The sequence below is a fragment of the Phyllobates terribilis genome, unplaced genomic scaffold (assembly GCF_046119375.1).
Source record: "Phyllobates terribilis strain yellow unplaced genomic scaffold, ASM4611937v1 Scaffold_5__5_contigs__length_657084704, whole genome shotgun sequence".
In the NCBI taxonomy this organism is placed as follows: Eukaryota; Metazoa; Chordata; class Amphibia; order Anura; family Dendrobatidae; genus Phyllobates; species Phyllobates terribilis.
The window spans coordinates 651,121,595-651,134,032 of record NW_027362765.1 but is presented as its reverse complement, the minus strand read 5'-3'; the positions used below and the strand labels follow the sequence as shown (position 1 = coordinate 651,134,032).

Sequence of the window (12,438 nt, the reverse complement as noted above, 5' to 3'; positions counted from 1 at the left end):
ATAAAGCAAACTGGAAGCTCAACACAAAAAAGGCATTGTGAGGAATCAAATAAGCAAGTGTGGAAGTCACAGAATTGGTGCACATACTAGTTAAAGAAGTTGTCCACTACTTTTACATTGATGACTTATCCTTCGGACAGGCCATCAATATCTGATCGCCCGGGGTCCAAGACCCGGCACCCCTGCTGATCTCAAATCAATAAGAGGTGGATGTGCAGGCCCCCGCGGAGCAGCCACTACAAGCTCGGCAATTAAGTACTTTCGGTCGGCGGCCTCTGCCGGTAACGGTGACAGCTGATTGGGGGGGGGGAATGGTGTCTGACCCCGGCCAATCAAACAATGATGGCCTGTCCTAAGTATAGGCCAGCAATGTAAAAGTAGCGGACAACCTCTTTAATATAGCAAGGAACTATCTTGATTTTCATGTTATGTAATTTGCCATCCACTCTGATTATACTATTCCTTGTTGGCTTACAGCCAGCATTTTAGGAGCTGGAACTTCCTTTCCCTCATTTTCTAGCATGCATTGTCCATTTAAAATGAATGAAACAAACATCTGGGTTGTCCCTGAGCTATGTGATGTACTGTTGTATGGATTGAGGTGTTGTGGACAATGTGGGTCCCATTATATCAGATGTTATCCAGTAACATTTTTTAAAAACAGGCAGGAAAATGCTTTATCTCACAAAAACAATCAGCTGTGATCCTGTGCTGTAATGTCTGTATACTCTTTTTCTTCCTCCCCTGCCCAGGAGCTGTGGTATAATCAGACCATGTTCCTGTACCGTCAGACACAACCATTACACGGTACACAGCAGGGGCACATTTATAAGATTATCTCAGCACAGGAACATTTTATTTAATCACATCCAATTGTGAAACTTATTATTATTCTAAGATCTATTGATTAAAATGAATTTTAAAATTTACTTTGTTCGCGGGAAAACCCCTTGAATGAATTGACCATTTAAATCTTAACTGGTACAGAACATCTTTAAGAAAAGAAAAATTGGAATGTAGGGCAAGATGTTGAACCAGAATACAGAATTAACTGCATATCTAATTAGCTCAAGAGATAAAAATATGAGATATATAATTTATTTATTTTGCTGTATCTCTTACAGGCTGAGGGGTCATGATGGATGGAGTGAGGAAGGATAACATGGAGATGATACTAAAGTTTACCCTTAAGATTATATATTTGCTGACTGGTGAGGTGAGGCTTCTGAAGAAATGAGACCAACATCAGATCATTACAGGTTATGCTGTTAGATAATATTTTATATCCTCTTTTTTGGAACTTAGAATTATGGACCATTAAAGAAGTCAAGTAAACATATGAAGGCTTTGTGCAAACCGCACATCTCAAGTGGTTGGAGTGGAAACCAGAGCCCAATGGAGCCTCCACCTCACGCACTGACCGAAGAGAAGAACAATGATCAGAAGAAGATCCTGGCACTCACCAACAAGATCATTGAGCTGCTGACTGGAGAGGTGAGCGCTGCTGGGAATAACAGGACATTATATCTGAGGGGGCAAATAGATATTGACTGTATCATCATGTGTCAGGTTACTGTAAGATGTCAAGACGTCACTGTCTATTTCTCCATGGAGGAGTGGGAGTATTTAGAAAGTCACAAGGATCACTACAAAGACTTTATTATGGAGATTCCCCTGCCTGTCAAGTCTCCAAGTACAGGTTAGAGTAATTCACATGTTGCCAGAATACCCCAGCATTTCATATAAACTATGTATTCAGTCATCATGTGTTTCCTACAGATGGATTCAGTAAGAAAAATCTGCCAAAAAATCCAAATCCAAAAGACAATCAAAATGTCTCTGAATTGTCCCAAGATCGTCCGAAGGGTCAAGCTAAGGTGTCATCTGCAAATAAATTAATTCTGAACTCAAAACCAGGTATTGTGGTAAAATATCTGTTACTTCATTACTTAGGATTGTCAAGTTGATAATAGAAAAGAGGAAAATGACTGAGACGTACATGATGCATGGTAAACTTTACACGGAAGCGGAAAGTTCTAGATGTGTCGAGCACTAAATACAGAAAAGTGTTTTATTCTGTTACTTTTCCCTATAATTATAAAAGGGGAGAAAAGATCAAAGGCCTGAGTCCAGAAACATCTGCTTCAAATAAGACATGGGTTGTGTGTTTGACGATTGCTATCTATGTAATGTTGCTGCTTCTGTTACCCCAAGCCAATTCTTGCTACAGAAATATCCTTGGCCTATGTTTAGTCCTAACTAGTTATGTTCTCTTTTCCTTTAAAAAGGTTTTATGAGATTGGAAAAAAAAGTATTTCTTTCCTGCAGAAAAAGCTCCAAACCTGTCCATGGGATGTGTACTCATTCACAGTGTGTGTGATTCCTACAGTTGGAACCCACAAGAGAAATCCATCAGAGAGATGTTTTAGTTCCAAGGAATGTCCCAAAATTACTTGCCGTACCCCACAGGCTCATCAGGTAACTGGGAATAAATCTTCACCTGACCTGTTTATTATGGTCCATTCGCTTTAGTATGCTTCTATGTTTGATTATTCAGGTTGAAGACCTGAAGATTATTAAAGTTCAAGTTCTAGATGATGAAGAGGAGCTGTATGGAAGGAGTAATCTGGATTATGAGCAGGAGGAAATCTGCCTAGGTTAGAAGAGTGGAACAGTCCCATGTTCATGTTTAGTCTCTTCTCAATTCTGGAAGCCTCATACTGATCTTCTCTCATATTAGTGTATTCTTCACAGCAGTTAGACAATATGGTAAAAATACCCAAAAAGTGTTTTATGCATTCAGCCAATAGTGCGAATTTGTCTTTTACAGATGAATCCATTAAGAGAAGTCCACCAAAAAGTTGTTCTAGTCCTCTGTATGCTAAGGATTCTCCAGCGGAATATAACAATGATGATCCTCAGGTAGCTATGTCACAGGTCTCAACAAGTGTCTGCTTTGATGAACGCATGTACTATAATACTTCTGTTGATTATGGCAAATTTAGGGGGAAGACCAGATTGATATTAAAGTGTGTATTGTGGGAGGAGAAGAAGAGACCTATATGAGGGGAGATCAATATCTTATGGAGGACGACACTTCCACAGATGACAGTCCGAGTGAGTAAGAGTTTCTAAATACAGAACCCAGTTTCCTTCATGGCTGGCCTTATTCCAAACAGTTTTCACTTCCTTTACTATAATTTATTTTTATTTTATATTTACTTATCTTTTTTATTTTTACTCCATGCCATGACAAACATACAGTTTTTTTTCATGTGATCACTTTCCACAGTATCATATTATATTCCACTATATAACATCGATATATACGAATACAACAAAATACATAGAAGGAAAAAAAGTTATTCCACTCGCTCTCCTCTCCGTCACCAAAGTTGCATTTTCTAACCATTCACCCTCTTGCTTTTTAAATGACTATATGCATTGCTTTTACAATGCGCTCCACCAATCTAATCTAGTTTCTTATCCAGGATTTTTGCCCTTGTAATTCATAATTAGTTTATAGGCCAAAATTAACAAAGTGGATGCCTTGATTTTATGTTAATAATCCTAAGCCTTAAATACATGCTCGTTCTAATTCACTATCCCACGTTTCTAAACAATATATATGTAACTTGGGTACATAGCCATAAAATATATACTATTATCAATTCCAGGGCCTCCACATTTACTACATACATTATCTTGTCTTCTTTCACTCCTATGGAAAAAATGTATACAATATAGAATTGAAACTGTTACATTCCCTTTAACCCCAACGCTGAATGTTATCAGAAAATATGTACTATTCATAATACGTTTTTAGTTATGTTGTGTTTGGGTTTCTTTTCTTTTCTAATTTTCTATATTGTCTGTATTAATAAAGTAAAACCCTGAAATCTTGCTGTTTTCACTCTGGGCACAGAGCAGAGCCAGCACAAGACAGAAGCAGGCACCATCCAAAAAATTAAGGTGGCACAATTTATTGAAGGAAAAAAATCTTTTCTACTTTTCCTGCCGATCCATTTAGCACAGACAGGCTTGCAATGCGGTGCAGAAGTGATGGGCTCTCCCTCAGCACTAAAGGGAAGTGGTTGTAGAGCAGAGTCTGTCACAGTCTGTAATTTGTGACTGGGGTCTCCTTAACACATTCACGCAATGGCAACTTTCGTTTCTCGTCTTTCCTCCCTTTATTCCAAGAGCCATAACGTTTTTTTCCCTCAATATAGCCAATTGAGGGCTTATTTTTTGCAAAACCAGTTGTAATTTTGAATGGCACCATTGATTTTACCATATAGTGTACTGGCAAACAGGAAAAAAAATTCCAAGTGCGGTGAAATTGCAAAATAACGTGCACTTCCACAATTGCTTTTTATTCACCATGTTCACTATATGGTAAGACTGACCTGGCAATATGATTCCCCAGGTCAGTACGAGTACACAGATGCCAAACATGCATAGCTTATTTTTTATTTAAGTGAAAAAAATTCTGATATTCGTATGAAATTTTTTTTTGCATTATGTCACCATTTTCCAAGACCTGTAGCATCTCTATTTTTCAAGATCTTTGGCCGGGTGATGGCTTTTTTTTTTTTTTTTTTTGTGCCCTGAGCTGACGTTTTTATTAGTACCATTTTGGTGTTGATATGATATTTTGATCACCCTTTATTGCATTTTATTGCAATGTTGCAGTAGCCAAAAAAGCCTAATCTGGCTGTTCGATATTTTTTTATTTTTTATTTATTTATTCTCTCTTTATGCTGTTAATCAATTAGATTCATTTATTTTTATTTTATATTTTGATCAGACTTTTCTGAATGCAGCAATACAAATTATGTGTATTTATTTGTTTATTTTTTCAATGGGGCAAAAGGGGAGTGTTTTGACCTTGTGTTTTGGGGTTGTTTTTTTTTCACTTTTATTTAGTGGTCCCCTTAGGAGACTTGAAGCGGCGATCAAGCGATTGCCTGTGCTATTCATAGCAGTGCTTCAGAATCTTGCATCGGAGCCTGGTCCAAATCTTGCACTGAGGGCCCTTCGGACTTTAGTCACGCCACTGAGCAGAGCAGCCGTTCAGGCAAGATGGTACTGTATGGTCATGTTTTCATCCATATCAGAAATCTGTAATCTCAATGGAATCATTCTTTCCCACCACCCTTGACAGCACCTGAGACACAGGGGAATCTGTCCCATCACTATACAGGAAGCCAAGAGCAAAAGAAAAAAAAGGCCACTCCCAATTCCTCTTTCAGTGGTTTCCTGTCCTGCAGACAGAGGAGCCTTGAGCAGCCATTCGTCATAGAATACCTATAGGGTGTTGTACCGCAACTTCTGGCAAGAATCGCAGTGAGTACATTGACCCAGTTGGGCACTGAAATATTATCATTCACTTTGGGAAAGCTAGATTTCATGTTTACAGTGCCTACTGCCTCACATTTGATGCTTGGCCTACAACTTCATGCTTTGTGTGGAGCCTGTGGCCTCATGGTTGGTGCCGGGCCTGTGCACTCAGAGTTGATGGTGGCCTGGGGGTTAGTCCTCATGTTTAGATGCGGCCTGGTGTTGTCTGTATGTCCTGCTATTTCTGCCGTATGGCTTGGCTTGATGTGGCCTTTGCCTGAGTATGACCTTTAGTGATATGCCTTAACTTTGGGCCATGTGGCTTTGCCTAGTTAGCCAGCTGACTCTTGGCTTAGTAGGTCTGGTTTTTCATTACTGCCCCACGATATGTTAGATTTTACCTTTTCTTTGCCTGCAGCTCAGTGTCACCGAGCTTGGTGAAGGATGAATTCCATATGATACTGGGGTCTGTTGAAAGTAAAGAGGGGGCCAAAATGCAGGTGTGCAGGAGTCCCAACTGATTCCCTGTCTATCCCTCCTACTTGGGATGTGCATATTGCACTAAATCAAGTCAGCCCTGTTATTTTTCCTATGTTTGGAGGCATAAAATGAACTAATCAGCATTTTATCTGGTAAACCAACTACATTTAGGTAAAGAAATATTTGGGCACTGACCGAATCTTCGTGATTTGGGTTCTACTTGCATGATTAAAGATGCAGGTCTGAAACGCGTTTGCTGTAAGATATAATATGGTTGGTTGGTGACCTAGGGTGATTTTTTTTTTACATATATATATATATATATATATATATATCTTTTTTTTTACAATAAACATACAAGTTTTTAATTGGATCTGGACGCTGGAACATTACTTTCTCCTATTGGACTTCTGCCGCACAGCTGATTCCGAGCATTGGATTGCCACGAGGATGAGCTGACAGTCTTTCTGCTTTTCTTTATCGATAAACATCTATGCCCCAGTTTATCCTCCTGGTTGTAGTTGTAATATGGTCATGGTTGTGCTAAAATGAATAAAACCATAATATGCCCAGTTAATCCTCCTAGTTTGGAGCCAAAAAGTGGACTGGCCGGCATTTAGGTCGGTGAACATCTACGTTCCAGTTTTTCATCCTAGAGTTGTAAGATGGACATGGTCGTGGTAAGCCGAATAAAACCAGAGTAAGTCCAGTTAATCCTCCTTGTTGGAGTCATGAAATGGATTGGACATACTAATACCTTTTGGAAATACTAATCTTTCAGTTTTTGGTCAGCATACTTAAGTGTTCACTAAGCCATCGAGTGCAGATTGGTGTTTTTTTTCAACCGCCATAGGGGGTTCTTGTTAAAAATTAATTTGCAAATTGCTAATTAATTATGTTCTAATGTCATAAACAGGGATTCTTTAAGGTTCAAGATATTGGCCATAGCAGGCCTTATTTTAATATATAAATTGCAACAATATTTAGATTACTGTTTACATTTTTTTGGTCAGATACAGTTGTTTCTTGCTTCTGCTGTCACCCCACTTTGCTCCCTACTCCAGGGCTTAGGCATAACAGGTTCCTTGGATCACTTGACTTCTGCTTCCATTAACATAATAAGTTTGTGTCCGTTCCTGAACACTTTAGTTGTTGGTTAAGTGGTTTAACAAGTACAGAATATAAGTAAATGCAGGAAGATAACCAAGCATGCATCAATAGATATAGATCCTCTCCCTTTAAAAAAAAAAGTGAGTTTGTGGACCCTTTCTTTGTCAGAGCTCCGAATCTTATCTAGAACTTTTACTATCTGTTTTTCTTAAGCACTGTCCTTTAAACTAGGATTTTCTTGGGCTCTTTCTTGAGGTGTAAGATTTTACAAGGAGTACTCCCTGTCAGAGGATTTCTTTATCGATTCTCAGGTGCTGTCATGAATGAGGGAAAAATGATACCTACTTACGGATAATTTTGATTTTCCCAAAACCCATGACGGCACCCTTATTTATTCTCTCCCGTTGGCTTGTGGTTGTTAAGAATTAAATAGATAAATCTTTACTGAAACAATTAAATTACAATACACCTAATATATAAATTCAGATAAAGACCTACTTCAGGGATAAATAACAGGTAAGTACAAATAGATTGTGTGTCTTTTTAAGAAGTGTTAATTATCGAAGTATTTAATGTACATAAATGAAACCGAAGAATTTTAAACTCCTAAAAACCCCAAAAAGTGCATAAATAGAAATTATCAAATGGTCTTAGATTAATATGATTATGTATTCATCCACACAGTATACTGTTTCATAATTTCTATTTATGCACTGTTTTTTTAATCTATTCATAATGCACCACTAGGTGGAGACATATCACAAATAGATTTGATTCAATTGTTGATGTGAATTTTACATTTAGTGATACAGTGGTGAAAAAAAGTATTTAGTCAGCCACCAATTGTACAAGTTCTCCCACTTATAAAGATGAGCGAGGCCTGTAATTGACATCATAGGTCGACCTCAACTATGAGAGACAAAATGAGAAAACAAATCCTGAAAATCACATTGTCTGATTTGGAAAGAAATTGTTTTAAAACGTTTTCTGTAAGTCTTCACAAGGTTGGCACACACTGTTGCTGGTATGTTGGTCCATTCCTCCATGCAGATCTCCTCTAGAGCAGTGATGTTTTGGGGCTGTCGCTGGGCAACATAGACTTTCACCTCGCTCCAAAGGTTTTCTATAGGGTTTAGATCTGGAGACTGGCTAGGCCACTCCAGGACCTTGAAATGCTTCTTACGAAGTCACTCCTTCGTTGCCCTGGCGGTGTGCTTGGGTACATTGTCATGCTGAAAGACCCAGCCACGTTTCATCTATAATGCCCTTGCTGATGGAAGGAGGTTTGCACTCAAAATCTCACAATACATGGCCCCATTCATCTTTCATGTACACAGATCAGTCGTCCTGGTCCCATGGCAGAGAAACAGCCACAAAGCATGATGTTGCCACCCCCATGCTTCACAGTAGGTATGGTGTTCTTTGGAGGTAACTCAGCATTCTTTCTCCTCCAAACATGACGAGTTGTGTTTCTACCAAACAGTTCTACTTTGGTTTCATCTGACCGTATGACATTCTCTCAGTACTCTTCTGGATCATCCAAATGCTCTCTAGCAAACTTCAGGCGGGCTCAGACATGTAATGGCTTAAGCAGGGGGACACGTCTGGCACTGCAGGATTTACGTCCCTGGCGTCGGAGTGTGTTACTGATGGTAGCCTGTGTAACATTGGTCCCAGTTCTCTGCAGGTCATTCACTAGGTTGCCCCTTGTGGTTCTGGGATTTTTGCTTCTTTAGATCATTTTGACCCCACGGGGTGAGATCTTGTGTGGAGCCCCAGATCGAGGTAGATTATCATCGGTCTTGTATGTCTTCCATTTTCTGATTATTGCTCCCACAGTTGATTTCTTCACACCAAGCAGCTTGCCTATTGCAGATTCAGTCTTCCCAGCCTGGTGCAGGGCTACAATTTTATTTCTGGTGTCCTTCGACAGCTCTTTGGTCTTCACCATAGTGGAGTTTGGAGTGTGACTGTTTGAGGTTGCGGACAGGTGTCTTTTATACTGATAATAAGTTCAAACAGGTGCCAGTACTACAGGTAATGAGTGGAGGACAGAGGACCCTCTCAGGCTATGTGCTCACAATGCAGAAATGGTCAGGATTTTTTCCTGAACGTTTCTGCATCTCCCTGGCAGAAAAAACACATGCGGATTGTACACGCTTATTGTACATGTGGATTGTACACGCTTATTGTACACGCTTATTGTACATGCGGATTGTACATGCGGATTGTACATGCGGATTGTACACGCTTATTGTACACGCGGATTGTACATGCGGATTGTACATGCGTTTTCCTGCCAGGGACATGCGGAAGTGAAGTGTTCTTCACATGCATTTCCGCATGCGGGTTGTCAGGCGATTTTAGCATCACCTGGAAAGTGCTTGACAACTTGGTCACACTATATAAATCCTTGCAAACAGCATGGATTTATATAGTGTGACCTTAAAGAATGGTAAAAAATCAAAAAATAAATCTATGCTTACCTTCTGATGGCCCCTGGAGTCTTGCTTCGCTGCGTCCTGGCTGCCGGCAGCTCGCGGTACACTGAAGGACCTGCCGTCACATCACTATGACGTCAGCGCAGGTCCTTCAGTCCACCGCGAGCTGCAGGCAAGCGAAGACAAGGAGAGGGGGGCCGTCAGAAGGTGAATATAATATTTATTTTTTATTTCATTCTTTTTTTTTACAGGTTCTATGGTATCCGGGTCTGGATGAGAGTCTCCTGTCCTCCACACCCGGGTACCATCCGCACATAGAAATGCATATTATCCGTGTGTGCAAATGTACTGACATGGATAATATGCGTTTCAGTGCAAGTCAATGGCGGCAATTACGCTGCGTGTCCGCAAAATTAATGGACATGCTGATTATTTTTCCGCAATGATAACCCGCAGCGGACATTTCTGCATCATGTGCACAGCACATGCGGATTATCATTGGGGAACACGGCAGGCCTTCTACCATGCGTTTTTGCCACTGCGGAAACGCTTAAAAAACACATCGTGGGCACACAGCCTCAAAGAAGAAGTAACAAGCCAGAAATCTTGCTTATTTGTAATTGACCAAATACTTTTTTTCCACCAAAATGTGAAAAAAATTTCTTTCCAAATCAGACAATGTGATTTTCAGGATTTGTTTTCTCATTTTGTCTCTCATAGTTGAGGTCGACCTATGATGTCAATTACAGGCCGACCTCATCTTTTTAAGTGGGAGAACTTGCACAAGTGGTGGCTGACTAAATACTTTTTTCCCCATTGTATACTTTTCTCCATATGGCTTTTTAGTCATTTTAAAATTCATCTGTTTCATAATTTATGTACATAAAATACTTAGATCGTCTTTTTAAGTGTTCATTATCTATTTGTACTTACCTGTTATTTATTCCTGCAGTATGTCTTTTTTATCTGATTTTATATACTAGTGTATTTTAATGTAATTGTTTCAATAAAGATTTATCTATTTAATTTTCTTCTTGTATGGGAGTATTTCCATTGGCTTCATGATTCTTATAAACCCCCATTGATTTATAGGACCTTTTTAGCCTATTTGTGGTTGTTGAGGTTTCGGTCTTTCTCACAGTGAAGAATGAGCTTGAGTGAATGAATGTATGTATAAATCGTGGTGGTGGTGATGATGATGATTTTGGGCGACTCCTACTTGACTTCTTGGAAACCACTGAAGGTGGGAGTGGCCTTGTTGTTTTTTTTTCTCTTGGTTTCCTGTCCAGTGATAGGGCAGATTCCCCTTTCTCTCAACTGCCGTCATGGGTTTTGGGAAAATCAAGTAATCTAGTTACCTGTAAGTATCTATCATTTTCCTGAGTCTTTGAAGGGGTTAGTTTCTAAAATAATGCAATAATTATTTTTACTTTTATTTTGTCTAATTCCTGGCAGGCAGAAACCAGAGCAAAAACAAGTTGAAGAGACATCTTGATGCATACTCCCACTGCGGAGCAGAAGAGGTGACTAGCAGAGGAAAATTTTTTGAAGCAAATCCTATTGCCTCCAATATACACTCATTCCCTCATGGCTTAGGCCTCTCATATGACTCCACCATACATGGAAGCTTTTCCTGTGATCCATCACATATTACTTACAGTTCAGGCCACCTAGTTAATGCAATATATTCAGGTTCCTATCCTCATAATGATTTTACCTTCGCATATAACTCTGTTGTGAAATCATTTCCATGTCCAGAGTGTGGAAAACATTTCCGATATAAATGGCATCTCAACAAACATCTGAGAATTCACAGAGGTGATAAGCCATATTTGTGCTATGAATGTGGGCTGTGTTTTAAGGAGAAATTTAATCTTGCAAACCATTTAAAGATTCACACAGGTGATAAGCCATTCTTATGCTCTCAGTGTGGGAAAAGGTTTTCCACAAAGTCCAACCTTCTTGAACATCTTCGAGTGCACACAGGGGAGAAGCCATTCCCATGTTCGGAATGTGGGAAATGTTTCAAGAATAAATCTCATCTTGTACAGCATCAGAGAATACACACTGGGGAGAAACCATTTCCGTGTTCTGAATGCGGGAAAGGCTTTACAAGCAAGTCTAGACTTCTCAAACATGTGCGTGTTCGCACAGGGGAAAAGCCATTTTGTTGTCTTCAATGCAATAAAAGTTTTACCCAGAAGGCCCATCTCATTAGACATCAAAAAAGTCGCAATCATTTATGAAGATACAGACTTTCTTTCCACATGTATTAGATCGTTTTTGGACTGAGTAGAATTCTACGTTTTAGTGGTTGTACTGGTCATTGTCCATGTAATTGTCTTCTACTAATAAACAAACTGTTGTGGAAGGAGTATTCTATGAAGTTCATTGCTTCATGTGACTATCTAGGCAAGAGTTAGTGCTAAAGCTGGTTGACATCTACCAGTACATTATATATATATTATGTGTGTCACATAAAATAATACTTAAACTGCATTTACATGGTTGTACTTTTGGTTTCCCTCAGAGCAAGTAGGAAAATGTTTGGAAATTTGAGTCTTGGGATCTGCTGCTGAGTTCCCATATACAGAGGCCCTACAAAAATCTTTCCAGTCATTAGTCCATGTGGAATCTTTATGTAGCTTCTTTAAACAGCTCCTGCTTAAAACACTGCATTAGTTCATGTTGAGGTTGTAAAAAGTGGCTACAATCCGGACCACCTCCACTAGTGATGATTAGTGGCGCAACACATTTACAACTTTCACGAATTGTGTAGACTTTCACTTTTCCAAAAGCTTGGGTATAGCTCAGGTGAAGGGTTGATAACTACTGTTGAGCGAACGTGCTTGGATAACGTGTTATCCAAGCATGCTCGGTCTTATTCAAGTATTTTCGCCATGCTCGACTAATTTGTTTGCCTTCCTGCGGCTGCATGTTTTCCGGCGGTAGACAGACGCAACACGTGTGGGGATTGCCTGCATGTGTAGTGTCTGTCTACCGCCTGAAAACTTGTAGCCTCAGGGAGGCAAACATACTAGCCGAGCACGCCGAAAATACTCGGATA

The 12,438-nt window shown here is 39.6% G+C and overlaps 1 protein-coding gene across 1 annotated transcript in view; it reads left to right on the top strand.

Annotated features, from left to right (window-relative positions):
* LOC141271681 (uncharacterized) overlaps window positions 1-11,617 on the top strand; it is a 59,699-nt gene extending 48,082 nt beyond the window's left edge. Inside the window, exons 2-10 of the mRNA XM_073681719.1 lie at window positions 1,125-1,216; window positions 1,306-1,494; window positions 1,570-1,699; window positions 1,780-1,917; window positions 2,390-2,478; window positions 2,558-2,657; window positions 2,831-2,922; window positions 3,006-3,117; window positions 10,827-11,617. Of these exons, the coding sequence (XP_073537820.1) occupies window positions 1,136-1,216; window positions 1,306-1,494; window positions 1,570-1,699; window positions 1,780-1,917; window positions 2,390-2,478; window positions 2,558-2,657; window positions 2,831-2,922; window positions 3,006-3,117; window positions 10,827-11,617 (1,722 nt within the window). The 5' untranslated portion in view covers window positions 1,125-1,135. The remainder of the gene's footprint in view (window positions 1-1,124; window positions 1,217-1,305; window positions 1,495-1,569; window positions 1,700-1,779; window positions 1,918-2,389; window positions 2,479-2,557; window positions 2,658-2,830; window positions 2,923-3,005; window positions 3,118-10,826) is intronic.
* The last annotated feature ends 821 nt before the right edge of the window (window positions 11,618-12,438 follow it).